Here is an 18,867-nt window from a genome sequence, read left to right as displayed (position 1 = left end):
AGACTCCATCTCAAAAAAAAAAAAAAAAAACCTTGCTTTCAGCCAGTGGTAGTAGTTCATGGCTGCAATCCTAGAACTTTGGGTGGCTGAGGCAGGAGGATCGCTTGAGCCCAGGAATTTAAGACCAGCCTGGGCAATATAGTGAGACCCCCATCGCTGCTAAAAAAAAAAAAAAATTAGCCAGGCATGGTGGCATGGGCCTATGGTTCCAGCTACTCGGGAGGCTGATGCAGGAGAATCCCTTGAGCCCAGGAGACAGAGGCTGCAGTGAGCCATAATTGCGCCATTGCACTCCAGCCTGGGTGACAGAGCAAGACCCTGTCTCAAAAAATAAAATAAAATACAAAACAAAATAGAAGGCTTTCCATTTGGACACAGGAATGGACAATGTTACCAACCATGGGTTCTTGGGCTCTCAATGCAATGGAAATTGACATGGGGCCAGAAGAGTTTTCCCAGACAAGGCTTCGCTGGAGCTTATGTCCAGGCATAAGGGAGGCAGCCCAAGGGAGAGAGAGTCCCTGACTGGGTCCTGGAAAGGAGCTGGTCAGGACTTTTTGTCAGGCAAAGGGTGGAAAGTGATATCAGGGTAGGGCGTGCAGGCTGGGCTGGGGAAGGCCTCCGAGGGCTAGGACAGGCTGATCAGCACTTCTGGTTGCAATGGTTATTTTGAGTCATGGGCCAGCTGGCTGTCTGGCTGGGTCAGCGAGGCTGTAAATCTGTTTCTCAGCATTCCTTCCCAAGGTGGGGACATTCTACAACCTTGGTTGATATTCTGGATATTTTAAGGCCAGTTCTTGAAATTCTTTAAGTAAAAGGCCTAGTTAAATATTACAAGAGCACAGAAGAGCAATATAAATGGCTGTTTTCTTTGTATGACCAAAGTCTCAGGGTTAGCGAGTTTGGTGTCAAGCCAGGTAGTGGTGTGGGGTGTGTGACCCGTGGAAGGCATGAGAGAATGCTCTAGTGGGGGGTTAACCGAGCCAGCCCCATCCCTACCCTGTCTCAGGTATGACTGTGTGTTTGTTTTTTCTTTTTTTTTTCTGAGACAGGGTCTCACTCTGTTGCCCAGGCTGGAGTGCAGTGCCACGATCTCGGCTCACTGCAACCTCCACCTCCCAGGTTCAAGCGATTCTCCTGCCTCAGCCTCCCGAGTAGCTGGAATTATGGGCATGTGCCACCATACCCAGCTAATTTTTGTATTTTTAGTAAAGACAAGGTTTCACCACGTCGACCAGGCTGGTCTCGAACTCCTGACCTAAGGTGATCCACCTGTCTCAGCCTCCCAAAGTGCTGGGATTACAGGCGTGAGCAACCACGCCCGGCCCTATGTTTGTGTTTTCCTTATAGAAATCCTATTTTTTTCAATTAAACTTTATTTACTATCTAATGATGCAAACAATTTTTTAAAGCAAAATAATAAGATCTTTAATGGAAAACAGCATTCTGTTCAGCAGGCTCTCCATCGGCATGTCTCATTCTTGATACAGGGACCACCTTTAACTCGTAGAGCTATTTATTCCGACTATTTATGTATTTGTTTTCTTTTCTTTTTTTCTTTTTTGAGACAGAGTCTTGCTCTGTTGCCCAGGCTGGACGGCAGCTGGGCGATCTTGGCTCACTGCAACCTCCGCCTCCTGGGCTCAAGCAATTCTCCTGCCTCAGCCTCCCAAGTAGCTGGGATTACAGGCACCTGCCACCCTTCTGGGCTAATTTTTGTATTTTTAGTAGATACGGGGTTTTGCCATGTTTGCCAGGCTGGTCTCAAACTCCTGACCTTAGGTGATCCGCCCGCCTCGGCCTCCCAAAGTTCTGGGATTACAGGCGTGAGCCACCACACCCAGCCTATTTTTTTCTTTTCCAACTTTTATTTTTAATTCAGGGGTGCAGGTGCAGGTCTGTTTCCTGGGTATACCGTGTGATGCTGAGGTTTGGGGTGCGAATGATCCTGCACCCAGGTACTGAGCATAGTCTCCGGCAGTTATTTTCTCAGCCCTTCCCTGCTCCCTCCCTCTCCTCTCTGGTGGTCCCAGTGTTTACGGTTGCGGTCTTTATGTCCATGGGCACCGATGTTTAGCTCCCACTTATAACTGAGAGCATGTGGTATTTGGTTTTTAGCTCCTGTATCGATTCACTCAGGACAGTGGCCTCCAGCTGCATCCATGTTGCTACAAAGGACATGATCTCATTCTTTTTCATGGCCGCATCTGTGTTTGTGACAGCAGGAGTGCTGTCAAGCTGAGAGGCTCTCTCATATTTAAAGATTTTTTTTTTTTTTTTTTTGAGACGGAGTCTTGCTCTGTCACCCAGGCTGGAGTGCAGTGGTGTGATCTCAGCTCACTGCAACCTCCACTCCCCAGGTTCAAGGGATTCTCCTCCCTCAGCCTCCCGAGTAGCTGGGAATACAGGCGTATGCCACCACGCCCAGCTAATTTTTGTATTTTTTAGTAGAGATGAGGTTTTGCCATGTTGGCCAGGCTGGTCTCGAACTCCCGACCTCAGGTGATCCACCTGCCTCAGCCTCCCAAAGTGCTGGGATTATAGGCTTGAGTCACTGTGCCCAACCTAAAGATGTATTTTTTAAATAACATAGCCTCTACCCACAAGTCAGATATTTTTTCCTGGCACTGGACCCAATACAGAGCGCCTCCCAAAGGAGCTCCTGAGGGCAATCTTGGGTCTACCCAACTGCTAGAGACTGAGTGTGTCCCCCCAAATGCATAGGTTGAACCTAACTCCCAGGGTGAGGGTATCAGGACATGGGGTCTTGGGAGGTGATGAAGTCATTGCAGGGAGCCCTCAGGAATGGGATTTGTGCCCTTGTGAAAGAGGCCCAAAGAGCTGCCTGGCCTCTCCCAGATACCAGATCTGCCAGTGCTCCATCTTGGATCTCCAGCCTCCGGAACTTTGAGAAATCAATTTCTGTTGTTTATAAGCAGTTTGTGGTCCAGTCAAGTGCCACAAGTCCCATAGATAGTCCCATACATGATGACACCATATTTTTTTTTTTTTTTTGAGACAGAGTCTCACTCTGTCACCCAGGCTAGATGCAGTGGTGTGATCTTGGCTCACTGCAACCTCCGCCTCCCCAGTTCAAGCAATTCTCCTGCCTCAGCCTCAGAAGCTGGGATTACAGGCATGTGCCTCCATGCCCGGCTAATTTTTGTATTTTTAGTAGAGATGGAGTTTCACCATGTTGGCCAGGCTGGTCTCGAACTCCTGACCTCAGGTGATCCAACCGCCTCGTCCTCCCAAAGTGCTGGGATTACAGGCGTGAGCCACTGTACCTGGCCGGCACTTTATTTTTTACGCCTTTTCTGTATTTAGGTATACAAGTGCTCACCACTGTCACGGGGGCCAACAGTATTTGGTGCAGTGACATGCTCTGCAGGTTTGTAGCCTGGGAACAGCAGGTTACAGCACAGGGCTCAGGTGTGTCGCGGGCTGTGCTAGCCGGGTTTGTGTGAGTGCGCTCTGTGATGTCTGCACGACAGTGATATCGCCCGAGCATGCATTTCTCAAAACAGATCTCACTAGGCGACCCATGACTGTACTTGCTATAGCAGCCAGCACGAACCAAGCCACTTCTGGGAAACTCCATCGCCAAATACCATTCCTCTGGGGATTAGGTTTCAACACATGCATTTGGAGGCCTCAGACGTTCCACCTCTAACAGCCTCCACGTGGCAGGCCTGGGGGCCCTTCCAGGGCCAGAGCTGGGCAGGAAGGGGGAAGGGCCTTCTGGCTGAAGGGTCCCCACAAAGAGGCCAGTGAGCGGGTCAACAGCGTGGCGGTTTGGGGAAATGAAGATAAGCCCCGGGAAGGTGGGGCTGTGACTGGGGCTGAGCAGGCAACAAGTGGGGACTTTGTCCAGCAGGTTCAGAAAAAGCCGTCACGCAGAACACACCTGGCTGCCACCCCCGCCCACGCCCATCTTATAGCGTTTTCATCAGCAGATTTCAGCACATAATCATTTAAGATAAAGTTGCCTGCTCAACTGTGTTAAAAATAAGTAGCACTGCCTGCAGTTGCTTGTGGGGAACAAAAGCAACGTCTTCTTTCAACCGTAGAAAGCCCGTGATAGGGGGCGGGGCTGAGTGTCAGTGCTGCGCCTCTGCTGAGTTCTCAAGGTCGGTGTGAATGATTTGCCAGGACGTGGCGCTGCAGTGGCGATCAGGGCCACTCGGGGAAGGTACGAATCGAATAGGAATCAAATCCGGTAGCTGTCAGTTCAGTACATTTTCAACTTTTATTCTTAAAAACCTGGGTGGAGAAATAATTATAGGATTTAAAGATTGACGGACTGAAGCCTTAGTCACCAGGCAGTGACTAACGCCAGAAAGAGCTGCGGCAATTTTTAGACTGGGTTCAGAAGGGCACCCAGTCCTAGGAACAAAAGGCGGGCGCAGGGCCCTCCGCGAAAACACAGGGGCTGAATCGCAACAAGACGCAGGCGGCTCACCGTTCTCTCCACCCGGACTCTGCTTCCTACAAGGGAATCGCACCAGCGTAACCTGCAGAGAAGGGGCTTCAGCTGCCGTCTGCGGACCCCCTACACCCCCAGTCAACGCCACCTCCAGCTCCCAAGTAGGGCTGGCCTCCCTGCCTCAGCCCCTGCCAGAAGCCCGGGGCTGCCCTTTCCTGCAGCCGGGCCTGTCTTCCTGAGACAGCCGCCTGCTGGGCCGCGGCGTCCGTGCAGGCCGCGGAGACAGTGTCTCTTCTGGAACGTGCTCCCGAAGGAGCAGAGGAGAGAAAGTCAGAGGCTGCAGTGTGCCAAACCCCAGGGGGCTGGCCCTGGAAGCCTGGGACAGCTGCAAGGGCCAGGTTAATGGAGGTGAGGACAGAGGCCCGCCTGCTGACTGGCTTCCCAGCTCTTCTCAGAAGGAAAATGTGCCCGGGGACATGACGTGGATCAGGAAACGAGGTGGAGAGAGGCCGACGCACTCGGAAGCCTCCCTGTCTTCTTTTCCCCATTCTCCCTGGGCCCTCCCCACATCAACCAGAAGCCGGTCCTCCGCTCCTGCCCGCTGAGCCCAGGTGTGGGCCCCAGGCCTGGCTGCCCTCCCGCCTCTGGTCCGTCCGGGCCTCTGACCCTTCCTTCCCCTGCTGCCTGGTGGGTGCTCTCCAGTGGCTCCTGAAGTGTGCACAGGACAAAGCCCAAACCCTGCCCACGGCCCCCACAGCCCCCACGGCCCTCCCTGGCCGGCCCCCCACACCCTGGCTGCACTGGTTGTTCCCTCTTTTGTGCCTCTACTCAGGTGCGGTTCCCTCTACTGAGATCCCTACCCCGACTTGTCCTCTGGACAAACTTCCTCTCAGCTTTAGCTGTAGAATCGCCATGGCCAATATCATAGCTGCAACCACATGTGACTCCAGAGTGCCAGGCGACGCGCGCCATCAGCATACACGCCTGCTTTTGGAAACTTACTACAGAAAAAAACCTGCAAAATATCTCAATACTTTTAAATATTAATTACGTGTCGAAATTATATTTTGGAAATACATTATTTAAAAAGATTGACAGTTTCTTTTTCTCTTTTAAAAAACGTGTCTACAGCCGGGTGCAGTGGCTCACGCCTATAATCCCAGCACTTTGGGAGGCTGAGGCGGGTGGATCATGAGGTCAGGAGATTGAGACCATCTTGGCCAACATGGTGAAACCCCATCTCTACTAAAATAAAAAAAATAACAATAAGCCAGATGTGGTGGTACGTACCTGTAATCCCAGCTACTCAGGAGGCTGAGGCAGGGGAATCGCTGGAACCTTGGAGACGGACGTTGCAGTGAGCCGAGACCGCGCCACTGCACTCCAGCCTGGCAACAGAGCAAGACTCAGTTTCAAAAACAAAACAAAGTGTGCAAGGAAATTGAAAGTGACAGCTGTGACTTGCATGGTGTCGCGGGTTCCTCCGTCTCATCTCCTCTCTGGTCCCTGGACTCCAAGCAGTCCCTGTTGTCTTTCTGGCCTGTATCCCAGCGCCTGGCGCTGCCTGGGCACTTGGCGGGGGTGCCAAGCATTTTTATCAAAGGAGAGAGTGCCTGGGACTCCTTGATCTGCACCCACCTTCAGTGAGTCAGCGTGTGGGTGCATCCGAGGATGGGGCCCTCACCTGGCTGCAGCTGTGTGTGTGTGTGTGTGTGGTTTTTAGGGGTTTATTTCATGAGATGGGGTCTCAGTCTGTCACCCAGGCTGGAGTGTAGTGGTGCGATCTTGGCTCACTGCAACCTCTACCCACTGGGCTCAAGCAATCCTCCTACATTAGCTTCCTGAGGCTGGGACTACAGGTGCGTACCACCACACCCCGCTAATTTTTTGGTATTTTTGGTAGAGTTGGGGTTTCACCATGTTGCCCAGGCTGGTCTAGAACTCCTGAGCTCAAGTGATCCGCCCTCCTCAGCCTCCCAGAGTGCTGGGATTGCAGACAGGAGCCACTGCGTCCGGCCAGCTGCAGCTGTTGCATGTGAGTGTGCACGTGCGTTCTGGTCAGGGCACTGGGGTGGGCGTTCTCCAACTTTGCAGGCAGCCCCTCCTTTCCGGAGTCCCTGGGAACTTCAAAGCAGGAACGGAACATTCAGAGGCAGCAGTAATGTCCTGGTTCCCGCAGGCTTTGTAGGCTCAGAAAACAAACCTAAATCCAGTCATGTTTCTGCATTTAGCTTTATGTTTTTAAACAAAGTTTTGGCTTGGCTTATGTTTCATTTATAGAAAAGTGGTATGTAGCTGGGGAGTTGGTACAATAATAGTTTATTCTCAGGTGCTGCAAAAACCAGCCATGTGTCTGCTTGTCTGCTGTGCTAACCCTGGAATTTATTGATCTCTGGGGTCCTAGGTAGATCCACAGTTTAGAGACTAAAGTTAGATGACAATTTGTGCTTGAGAAGCAGGAGCTCTGGGGAGAAGATGATGTCTTCTTGGAGTCTGCTGTGTCCCCACGGTGCCAGCTCAGCACCCTGGCTGGGTGAGAACAGGCCTCCTCGGGCTGCCCACCTGGACACACAGGAAGACGCCAGCCCATGTGCTGCCCTGAGCTGCACTAGGACCAAGTCACGGGGAAACCAGCCTGTGAGCTCTGGATTTGGGTCCTGATGCTGAGCCAGGGGGATTATCCCTTCCTAGAGAAAGCTGGAAAGCTGAGGTTGGAGTTGGCATAGCAACCAGGCCATCAATCACCTGGCTGAGCACCGTCAGGGGCGTTGGATGTCCAGGACTTCCCACACAGGGGTCCCTGTGACAGAGTGGACAGGCCACAACCCTGCTAGATCGTCCCCAGGGCAATCAGAGGCAACCCACTGGGCTGTGGGGTCAAAGTTAGACACACTCTTCAAGAATGCAGTATCAGAAGAAATGAGGGGCAGACGCTCTGGAAGAGAGACTTTAGACAAGAATCACTGCACATCCTTGGTTATTTCCCGGTAAGAAAAAATGTTTTGAGAACAGCTGGGGGAAATTTGAACATGAACTTGTGTGAAGATGTCCTTGATGTCAGTTGGTTTCCTGTAACCGTGGTGATGTAGTTATAGAGAGGAATGTCACCTGGTAATGCAGGCTGGAGTGCTTTGAGGACCCAATGCCATATTGCCCATAACTTATTTTTATTTTTTTCTTCGAGACAGGGTCTTGCTCTGTCGCCCAGGCTGGAGTGCAGTGGCACAGTCATGGCTCACTGCAGCCTTAACCTCCTGGGCTCAAGAGATCCTCCCATCTCAGCCTCCAGAGTAGCTGGGGCTCTAGGCACATGCCACCATGCCCAGCTAATTTGTGTATTTTTAGTAGAGACAGGGTTTCACCATGTTGGCCAGGATGGTCTTATCTCCTGACCTTGTGATCTGCCCGCCTTGGCCTCCCAAAGTGCTGGGATTACAGGCATGAGCCACCGCACCTGGCCGGGAATGGCACCTTCTAAAACGAAACATGCACATCCTCTGCCAGCCCAGTCTCTCAGGAACCTCAGAGACATCCTCACACCAGGGGGGACAGGTGACGCGTTTGGCAAAACATTAATCCACATAGAGCACGAGTCCACGCTCATGAAATATCTAGAAACACAAAGTGCTGGCTGCCAGGTGCTGGGGGGGGGGGGGGGGGGGGGGGGGGGGGGGGGGGGGGGGGGGGGGGGGGGGGGGGGGGGGGGGGGGGGGGGGGGGGGGATGTCTAGAAACAAAGTGCTGGCTGCCAGGTGCTGGCGAGGAGGGGAGCGGGGCTGACTGCTCAGGGGGTGCAGGCCTTCTCCTGGGGTGATGAAATGCCTGCAGGAGATGGAGGTGTGGTCTCACAACGCTGTGAATATATTAAATGTGGGAGACCAGCCTCAACATCACCCGCAGGGTACCCCAAGTCTGGTGGAAACAAAAGAATGAGAAGAGACAGGTTAAGAGTTTATAAAGGTGGGAGCCAGGGGGCCAGTTGCAAAATGGAGGCTGTAAAAGGCGCCAAGCTCTGGTCTCCACACTATTTATTGAGTACAGTCACTTCGATCTAAGAAGCAGATGTTCAGGGCAAAACAGTGAAAGGGAGGCAGTACGTCATAGGCGTAATCTATAGCAATAGCGGTTTAAATGAATCTCCTTTGTGCCCAAACAGCATATCTTTAACTTATTGGACAGTAGCTGGTGGGTGCGGGCTTAACTAGGAGCTCGCACGTCTGTCCACATTCCAGTGCTTCAAAGGAGTGTCTTTCTCCTTGAACGCAGTGTTTACAGATAAGAGAGCGGGTCTCGCTCTGAGCATGGGAACGTGATGGCAATTAGGAGGCTTTCCTCCTCAGAGGCTTCTTGTGGCTTCCACAACTTACTGTGCCATATTTTTATGGCCAGTTTATACAGGCACCCCACAAGCCCTTTTCCCAACAGTAAATGCCACTGAACTGTACACTTTAAACAATGATTATGCCACTCGGCACGGCAGCTCACGCCTGTAACCCCAGCACTTTGGGAGGCCAAGGTGGGCAGATCACTTGAGGCCAGGAGTTCGAGACCAGCCTGGCCAACATGGCAAAACCCTGTCTCTACTAAAAATACAAAAATTAGCTGGGTGTAGTGGCGCATGCCTGCAATCCCAGCTTCTTGGAGGCCAAGGCACAAGAATTGCTTGAACCCAGGAGGTGGAGGTTGCAATGAGCCGAGATCACACCACCTCACTCCAGCCTGCGTGACAAAGACTGTCTCAAAAAAAAAAAAAAAAAAGGTTATGTGAATTTCACCTCAATTTAAGAAAGCCTCTTGGCTTTTTTCTGTCAGCGTTTTGAGTATCTCATCCCTGCCTTCAGTGTATTTTTTTTTTTTTTTTCTGATGAGAAGTCAGAAAAAATGTCTGAATCAGGTTAAAAAAAAATCTTAATCTTACTGGGGTTCTCTTGTATGTGATGAGTCCTCTGGTTGCTTTGAAGTTTTGTCTTTCAACATTTTGAGTTTCATCATTTCAGCTGTGTTTGGGTGTTGGAGGGTGTGGAGTTACTTAGATGTGTGCGGTTTTTGATCAGTGTACACATCTAAGAAACTCCACACACTCCAAGGAAGATAAACTCAAAGCTGGCAAGTTTTTGGCCATGATTTTTTTTGAGTATTTTTTCTCCTGCGGTCCTGCTGCCATGTGTGCTGCAGCACTTGGCGGTCCTGCATTTCTGAAGCTCTGTTCATCAATTTTTTTTTTCCAGATCACATAATTTCTATTAATCTACAAGTTTGCTGATTCTTTCTTCTACCCCGTCAAATCTACAATAACAAATAAAAACTTCACTAGAGGGTCTCAACTCTAGTGAAGTTTTGATTTCTCTTACTGTGCTTTTTAAGATCTGTATCTCTATTTGGTTCCTTTTAAAAATACCTATTGGTATTATTTGATGAGACACTGTCATCATACTATCTTTTATTTATTTTTATTTTTGAGACAGGCGTTTCGCTCTTGTTGCCCAGGCTGGAATGCAGGGGTGCGATCTTGGCTCACTGCAACCTCTGCCTCTCAGGTTCAAGTGATTCTCCTGCCTCAGCCCCCCTGGCTAATTTTTGTATTTTTAGTAGAGACGGGGTTTCATCATATTGGCCAGGCTGGTGTCGAACTCCTGACCTCAGGTGATCCACCCGCCTCGGCCTCCCAAAGTGCTGGGATTACAGGCGTGAGACAGTGCGCCCGGCCCCATCTTTTATTTCTTTAAATATGGTTTCCTTTAGTGTTGTGAACATATTGATAATGGCTAGTTGAAGTTTGTCTGCTAAGGTCAGCACCTGGGTGCCCTCAAAGCCAGTGTCTATTGCCTCTCTGCTCCTAGTGTATGTGACACTCTTTTGTTTCTTTGAATGTCTTAACTTGTTTTTGTTGAAAACTGGACATTTTAAATAATACATTACAACAGATTTCCTTCTTCCTCTAGGGCTTTTTTCTTTTTTTTTTTTAAAAGACAGGGTCTCATTTTGTCACCCAGGCTGGAGTGCAGTGGTATGATCATAGCTCACTGAAGCCTTGACCTCCCAGGTTCAAGCAATCCTCCTGCCTCAGGCCCCCAAGTAGCGGGGACTACAGGTGCACGCCACCATGCCTGGCTAATTATTTGTATTTTTTTTTTTTTGTAGGGACAGGGTTTTGCCATGTTGCCCAGGCTGGTCTCAAACTCCTGGACTCAAGCGACTTGCCCGCCTAGGCCTCCCAAGTGCTGAGATTACTGGGGTGAGCCGCCACACCCGGCCCAGGGTTTTTGTTTGCTTGCTTGTTCAGCACCTGTCTGTGGACTTGTCTGGGATCCAAAGTACAGGTGAAAAATTTGTTCTGGGGAACGTGTGCCTATAAAGACTGCGCCATGCCTGTACTCTGCTTGCCCGACACTGACCACACCCACTGCCAACACCCACAACAGGCTGTCTGCTGGGTACCAGCCCCCCGTGCCCGCCTCACCCTAGCTGGAACAGGCTGTCTGCTGGGTACCAGCCCCCCGTGCCCGCCTCATCCTAGCTGGAACAGGCTGTGTGCCGGGTACCAGCCCCCCCGTGCCCGCCTCACCCTAGCTGGAACAGGCTGTGTGCTGGGTGCCAGCCCCCCCGTGCCCGCCTTACCCTAGCTGCAGTCAGTTTCTGGGCTGCAGCGGGGGATCTCCACCCAGGACACTGGCATGATTCTCTGCTCATCGTCACAAGCGTAGGCCTGTGGAGTGATGTGTTAGACACGACAGCATTTGTGCGCAGTCAGGCCTGCTTCAAGCACTCGGAGAAGATCCCCGGAGCAGCGCCCCCAGCGGCTCTGGCAGCAGCAGAGAGATGAAGAGAATGGTACCCAGAGTCTTGACCAACACCAGCGTCTTCCCAACTCTGCTGTGCTGGAACAGCTCCCAAAGAGGCCTATTTTTACCCATACTGAAAGTCAACATCAAACACAAATTGGAGGGCAAAGACTTTTTTTTTTAATTGGACTTGGCTTTGACGAGTACTGACAAACCCTGCAGACACTAGTACAATTTGATCGTAAACAAAGTCCTTGCCAGCATAGTCCAGCAAATTCTGATAAAACACATACAAAAGTTAAAAGACAGCTCGATTTCATCTTCCTCCCAACACCTGCAACTGTTTCCAGATTTTTCTGTGTAGTCTTCTTTGTGCTTTCAGTTCAGTAAAAATTAGAAAGGATAACAAACTTGTAAAGTCAGATACCTAATTGTACAAAATTGACAGACCATGGAGAAGGGGGAAGCATCGTTTCACAAAATATTATTAAGATCACCAGCATTAATGTAAATTATTTTCTTTTCTGGACTTCCAAGTCCACTTGGCAATTTTACTTAGGAAAATATCATGCTTAAATAGAAAACTGGTATTCTAAACACATTTTCTTTATGTGACATATTCTTGTGCATCTATGTAATGAGAATTTTTAAAAAATTGTTTTCTTCCTGCTGTCAAAACTTAGGCATTAAAAATAAGGGACTGTAAACCTAGTTGACTTACTCATAAAAACGAGTAAGTTCGGAGAATGAGAGAAAGACCAATAGAATCTAAGAAGCACCCTGTCACTCCCAGCCAGGACCTCTCAGGTGTGGTTTTGACAGGAGGTGCGTTTATAGGACATTCACTGGTTCCTCAGAATGGACAGATAATATAGAAATGCTAGGAGAAACATTCCTGCAATAGTCTGCAGAACAAATGTGCCAGTTCTGCCTTAGATGTCTTAAGACATCTCAACAATGTTGGATTATATGGCCCGTTTGGCTATATGACCCATCTTTAAAGCTGAAATAAAAATTGTTAGAAAAATATTCTAGGAAGAATGAAACTTAAAAAACAAAAAAGAAAAGTTAAAAATATTTGCTCACCTTAATTGTTTCACTGTATCAGTTTTGGTTCTGAATGTGATGTGAAGATCCTATCCAATGCAGCCATTAAACCATGCAGCCACCACAAGTATGTTGTACATAAGACTTCTCATTACAGTGACGATTTAACAGCACAAGTTAATTCATTTTTTTCATGGCGCATTATGACAAAACGATTACAGAGTAGGCGAAGAACAGAGCGAGTGCTTTCCCTCACCAGGGCCTTCATCAGTGAGTCAACTGCTCTTGGCGCCGGCAAGTCAGTCTGATGTTCGCAGGTGAAACCCCACCCTTGGCTCTATGAACGAGTGAGACCGAGGTAAACCCAATGCAACTCTGCAATCCCAGGGGCCGAAGCCACGTTGTCCAAAGCCATAGCTGGGACCTTGGAGAACCTGGCGCCCTCTGCTGGGAGGCAGCAGTGGAGAAGGGGACTGGCCGGGTTTTGCTGAAAAACCGAGGCTCCTGTATGGGGACATGACGGGAAGGAGGCGGCTTTCACTTCCACGCCTGAGCAGAGCGTGGCTGGCTGGGAGAGCTGCAAGCCAGCCAGCCCAAACCGTGCGCCCGTGCCCTCTCACGGTGCAGACGGTAGCTGCGGAAGCCATGGAGAAGGCGCGCAGCCTTGGCGGCTCTCCTCAGGAGCCGCTCACTCTGAATCTGCACCTTCTCCAGCTCTCAGGCCCAGGTCAGGCACTTCCTCAAACAGATCAATGATCGAGCAATCGCTGCTCAAAAGAAGGCCTTATTTCTGTTTCTCCAACTAAAGCCTGAGTGCCTTCCGCCCGTGCTTGTAATGAACTTACAGGGGAACTGTCTAAACTGTAAGTGCACGCTTCCGCATTTGACAGGAAAGGTCGCTGAGCCGGAGCGCAGGCTCCAGATGCGCAGGCAGCCTCTAGGGAAGATGGGGAGCTGCCATGGAGCCGGTCAGGCAGTGACTCGGCTGGAACGTGGACGGAGAGAGAGAAACGGGAGCGCAAGGGCTTGGAGGAATGAGTGTGCTCCACGCAAGGACCTCAGCAGAAGGCTCAGCACGGGGCGGGGTCCTGGGTAAGAGCCGGGGGCTGCGCTGGGCTCCCGAGAAGACACTTTGGGCTTGCCGTAGAGGTAGGAAAACAGGGAGGGAAACCAGGTAGGGGGAGGAGAAGAAAAAGCCCCCAGAACACAGAGCCTCTTCTTTCCCCACCCCTACCTGTCCACACCCCCAGCTGAGCACATGTAGAAAAACTATGGTATTGCTGATTCTGTGACAAGAATCTTCCCCATCGGTAACCTGCCAAACACCCACAGAACATGGCAATGAAGCCCTACATGCTTTTAAGAGAAAACAGACTGTTAAGACTAACAGAAACCAACTTAGTACAGCGAATACAGTAATGAGTACCAAATTCCACAGAACTGAGAGCTCAACAGAAGTGCAGTTCCACCTTTCATTGTGCCAACAGCACTGATTGATTTAAAGTTCAGATCAACGTGCTCTCCTCAGCTTCAGAGAGGCTCTCATTTCCTACACCAATGGGAATCACTGAGGTTACCCAAAAATGTAAAATCCTGGAGAGCTCAAACACAAACATGGTTTGTAGCAAAAGATTCAACCAAGACGCCCGCAGCCACTACAGAGGGGCCAGGACGCAGCAGCCTGTGGGCACTTTCAGAACCTCGTGCACACAACTCATGGGAACTTATAAAATCATAAAAAAGGCCCCACATTCTTAAAGGTATAATTTATAGCGCATTCTGTACAAAAGCAGTCTTTTACAAGGGACTCTGCTGCTCCTCAGAAGAAATCCATAGCCCTGGGCCTTCTCCTTGGTGTGGTGGTCAGGGGCTTCTTGGCCACCAGGGGTGAGCTGGCAGGTGAGCTGGTGGGGGTCTTCAGCACCCCGTGGAGGGGCTTCTGTTCAGGGTCGAAGGCCACTCGAGAAGGGCCCGTGGGACTGACCAAGATACTCTTGTCTGTCTTCTTGAATTCTGTCCCAAATGAGAGCAAGGCCCCATATTAAGCGGGTCCGACAGCTGTCCCTTCAACAGCTTAGACAGCATCCTGCCTGGGTGCCGACTCCACCCATTTGCTAGGACGAAGCAGGGCCATCTCAAGGCCCCACAGAGAGCAGGCTCAAGAGCCTTCTGAGGGAAGGAGGGCAGCGAGGCCACATCCCATGCCCCAACTCACCCTCCCAAGGGAGGGCCCAGGGCTGCCTGCACAGACCAAGGGGAGCTGCTGGTAGGGTGGCTCCTGGAAGGGTGAACAGGGGGTGGGGGTGTTTTGGACAGTGGGTGAACCAGGCATTTGTGTCTGGGACAAATCTGTGCTGTGTGGAGCTGCAGGATTCGTACTGTTCATTTTCTCCAGCTGTAAAGGCTGGGTGAGCTCCTCAGGCTCTCTGAGAGTCTCTTCTCCCTAAACATACACACTCACGCATGTGCGCATGCACACGCACACACACATACATACTGGTGCATGTACACACACACATACACATACTCTCTATTACTTGCAGTTCCCAACAACAGTCAGGTCCTAAATTCGTTATAATACTTTTTTTTTTTTTTTTTTTTTTTTTTTGAGATGGAGTCTCACCCAGCCTGTCACCCAGGCTGGAGTGCAGTGGCACGATCTTGGCTCACTGCAACCTCCATCTCCTGGGTTCAAGCAATTCTCCTGCCTCAGCCTCTCGAGTAGCTGAGACTACAGGTGCTTGCCACTGCGCCCAGCTAATTTTTGTATTTTTAGTGGAGACGGGGTTTTACCATGTTGGCCAGGCTGGTCTCGAACTCCTGACCTCATGATCTGCCCACCTTGGCCTCCCAAAGTGCTGGGATTACAGGCGTGAGCCACCGCGCCCGGCCTATAATACTTTTTAAAACTTTGGTTTCCTTTGTAAAAGCAACTCGAATGGATGGCACCAATATGAAAAGTAGGAAGATAGGGGTTACCCTTCTCCGTCCCCCAGGAAGCAAGTGGTTCCGAAGTTTCGCAGAGAGACAGCTACAGCTGATGGACCACTATGATCTCAAATGGCCTCTCTGGGGGATGGCTTCCAGTATTTAGAAAGACACTTGGGAAAACGGCTTTTTGGATCACGTCTCACCAGGTAGCCTCTCTTAATAGGTCCCAGGCAGTTGGCTGCCCACTCACCACTGGCACCCCACTCACAGCCCTTTGAGGACGAGGGACAGACACATAGGTGCTTCCTTCTAACTCAGAAACGGGCAGTGAGGGGTCGGGCTCGGTGGCTTACGCCTGTAATCCCAGATCTTTGGGAGGCCGAGGCAGGCGGATCACCTGAGGTCAGGAGTTTGAGACCAGCCTGGCTGACGTGGTGAAACTCCATCTCTACTAAAAATACAAAAATGAGCTGGGTGTGATGGCATGCGCCTGTGATCCCAGCTACCCAGCAGGCTGAGGCAGGAGAATCGCTTGAACCCGGGGGACGGAGGTTGCAGTGAACCAAGATCTCGCCACTGCACTGCAGCCTGGGTGACAGAGTGGCGAGACTCTGTCTCAAAAAAAAAAAAAGAAATGGGCAGTGAGGAGCTAGGACCCCCTCTCTTCCCCGACCGCCTTGCGGAACCAGGCTGCGAGCCGCGCCAGGAGCCGCAGCTGTGCTTCAGAGAAGCTTGCCGCCGGCTAAACCCCACTTACCTGCAGTCATGTTTCTGTTCAGCCCAAAGGTGACTTTCTTGGAGCTGGACGGTGTCTTGTTTAGCTGCAGAAGAGAAATACCAGGAACAAAAGGAGTAACGCAAGTGCAACGGAGGCGCTTAGTCTCCCTGTCAGATTTTTCTGGAGAACCTGCCCTGGAGGGGACGCCGCCTACAATGCTGCTCACTGAGTGGCACATATAGGGAGAGGCCAAAGGGACTGTGGCCAAGACTGAAACCAACCGTCGTGTCGGGGCTTCACCAGGACCACCCTCTGTCCTTCCCAGCGTGCTACACGTGCACCTCCCCCAGCTCAGGGTCAGTGGTGCCCACACTCTTGGCCCATCTGCGGTCACTGCCTCATCACCACTGCGGGGTTCTACGATCCAGGGAAGAAAGGCAAACAGTGAGGATGCCTGAACTGTCCTAAAAACAGTTCACCACTGAGAACCCGTGAGGACAAATGCCAAGACTCCTCTGCCTTTTGCTGGAGAGTTCTGAAGTTCTAACTTGAAGGCTCTATGATGTCGATGAGACGATGCCTATGATGGAATCTCACTTCAATGGACAATGGACATACAATTTCCAGCTTTTTGTGCACAAGGACTCCGAGCTATCTGCATATTCCAACAGTTCACCACAATCAACTATCTTCTTTCCTACTGACATGCCTGGAAGCGGATCCAGCCCGCATTAGGAAGTACTTCCTCAAGTTCCCGCTCTGACCCACATTTCTGTGTGGACCTCCTACTGCTGACTTGCACCACTTGCGTTTAACACTGTGACATTTCACGAGAGAAAACTGGTTTCTGCAAACCCTGAGCAGGAAGCCCTGGGAGGCAGAATGTGTGGATCAACCGCCCCTCAAAGTCCCCTTCCCGACTGTGATCCCTCAGGGTGGGTCCCAGACCACCCGGACCTTATGCTACCCTGGAGGCGGAACCTGTCCACCGTGGACAGGCTCAGAGGGCCACAGTGGGGCTCCAGGCCCGGCATGGGAAGCACCATCAGCTCAAGCCCATCTGTGCCCTTGTGGTGAAACGTGCTGTGCCACTCTGGGGAGGGTGCGTACCTGGACGGCAGGGCCTGGAGGGCGGGTGGCAGTGCTGCTCTTGGCTCTTCTGAAGAACAGGGGCTTTGGTAAGAAGGGGGTGTCAAACTTCACAAAGTCGCTCTCTGCCCTCAGTTTCTGCTTCTTCAGGGAACTGCAGGTCCCACTGCTTCCCTATGTGAGTGAGGGGTGAGAATCGGAGAGAAGGGGTCAGACCAGAGCCTCCTGTGCTGCCCACGCACACAGGAGGGGAAGGCAGAGCCCCACGGCGGATCCAGCCCACCCCACAGCCCGCGGTTTTCCGCACTGCGCTTGCAGACAGCCCTTCCATTCGGCAGAGCTCAGGCTTCACATACAACACAACTGCCTATCATGGCACCATGCCAAGAGGGGCAATGAAAACGCCTTGTCAGAGTAAGGACCCACTTTCATCTTCATCGTCAAAATGAGGATTTCGGCCTTTCAAAGCCAATCTGTTAATAATTCACTCTCCCATTTGTAGCTGAATCGTCACTGCGCTGGCAGTCTGGTGTGGAGGACAGTGATGCCCATGTGGGGCTGTGGGTCCCTCACAGGCAGGCTCAGGACACTCACTGGGTGTGCTGCAACTGACAGCCACCCAGAGAGAGACCGGGTCTCGTTCTGGGCTCTCAGAGGCATGGGCAGCCCAGTGCCGCTGCCGACACATGGGTGGCTCTGGCAGGTTCAAGTGTGCCGCCTAGAGGGCAGGGAAGCCCGAGGAGATTCTCCTGTGCGCCTTCCCTGTGCCACGAGAGATGGCAGGGGAAAGCTTCCCTCGACCCTGGGACTTATTGAGCAACACCCCATCCTCTTTACAATAGGCTGCCAGGGGCCTGAGACGACAGCAAGAAAGGCAATGTCTCTGGCCCTCTTAGTGAGGAAGCAGCGCTGAGGGTACGAGGGGCAGGCTGCAGTCCAGGGAGGAGATGGCGGCACTGTGAGGTAGGAGACTCGAGGCTAGAAATGGGCCTCCTGCTGTCCAGCTCAGTGCACTGCTTCCCCTGGGTAAGGCTTTCCTGACCATAAACTCACTCACTAGCCACTTGCAGACACTCTTAGCCCCAAACCAGCACTTGACCAGGTGCACACATGTCCACTTAAACAAAAGAGATGTCATAACCTCCGCAAAGCGGTGTGTGCAAAGCAAGAGCTGACCAAGGTGCGCAAACTCTGTGAAGGGCAGAGTTATTTTCTGCTTTACAGACCACAGGTCTCTGTCTCTACCACTCGCCTCTGCCGCTGCAGCATGAAAGTGGCCATGGACCTGCACATATGAGTGGATGTGGCTCTGTTCCAGTGAAACTACATTTGCCGGCCCTGGCCTGGAAGCCCAGTGCGCCCAGAGGTGGTGTGAAAAGCGGATCAGGGCCAGGTGCAGGGGCTCACGCCTGTAATCCCGCACTTTGGGAGGCCGAGGCAGGTGGACTGCTTGAGCCCAGCCTGGGCAACAAGGCAAAACTCTGTCTCTACAAAAATAACAAAAATTAGCCGGGCATGGTGATGTGTGTCTGTAATTCCAGCTACTTGGGAGGCAGAGGCAGAAGAATCGCTTGAACCTGGGAAGTGGAGGTTGCAGTGAGCCGAGATTGTGCCACTGCACTCCAGCCTGGGTGACACAGCCAGACCCAAGACCAGATCAACAGCTTGGTTCCTCATTTATATCTGGCTCTAGAGATCGAAGTGGAAGGAAAGTCTTTCCATTAAGGAGATAAGTGGTCCTGCTAGTGAAGTTTCTTGAGACAGGGGTGGGGGAGAAGCTAAGAAAAGAATATAGAAAAGAAGTAAGTGAGGCAAGAGAATTTTGGGCTTCCTCTTTTGCCAAAGGGGCCTGGACTGGCCAAGGGCTGATGAAGA

General features: G+C 51.4%; 1 protein-coding gene across 1 annotated transcript in view; it reads right to left on the bottom strand.

Annotated features, from left to right (window-relative positions):
- Window positions 1-11,364: 11,364 nt before the first annotated feature.
- Window positions 11,365-18,867, bottom strand: part of RRP1B (ribosomal RNA processing 1B) — a 36,925-nt gene continuing 29,422 nt past the window's right edge. The window contains exons 14-16 of the mRNA XM_030806206.1: window positions 17,014-17,166; window positions 15,943-16,006; window positions 11,365-14,267 (exon numbers count right to left, since the gene is read on the bottom strand). Coding sequence (XP_030662066.1) covers window positions 14,074-14,267; window positions 15,943-16,006; window positions 17,014-17,166 — 411 coding nt within the window. The 3' untranslated portion in view covers window positions 11,365-14,073. The remainder of the gene's footprint in view (window positions 14,268-15,942; window positions 16,007-17,013; window positions 17,167-18,867) is intronic.

Source organism: Nomascus leucogenys, chromosome 25 (genome assembly GCF_006542625.1).
Source record: "Nomascus leucogenys isolate Asia chromosome 25, Asia_NLE_v1, whole genome shotgun sequence".
Lineage (NCBI taxonomy): Eukaryota > Metazoa > Chordata > Mammalia > Primates > Hylobatidae > Nomascus > Nomascus leucogenys.
Note: the sequence above shows the minus strand (reverse complement) of the source record. Positions and strands in the feature narration are given on the sequence as shown.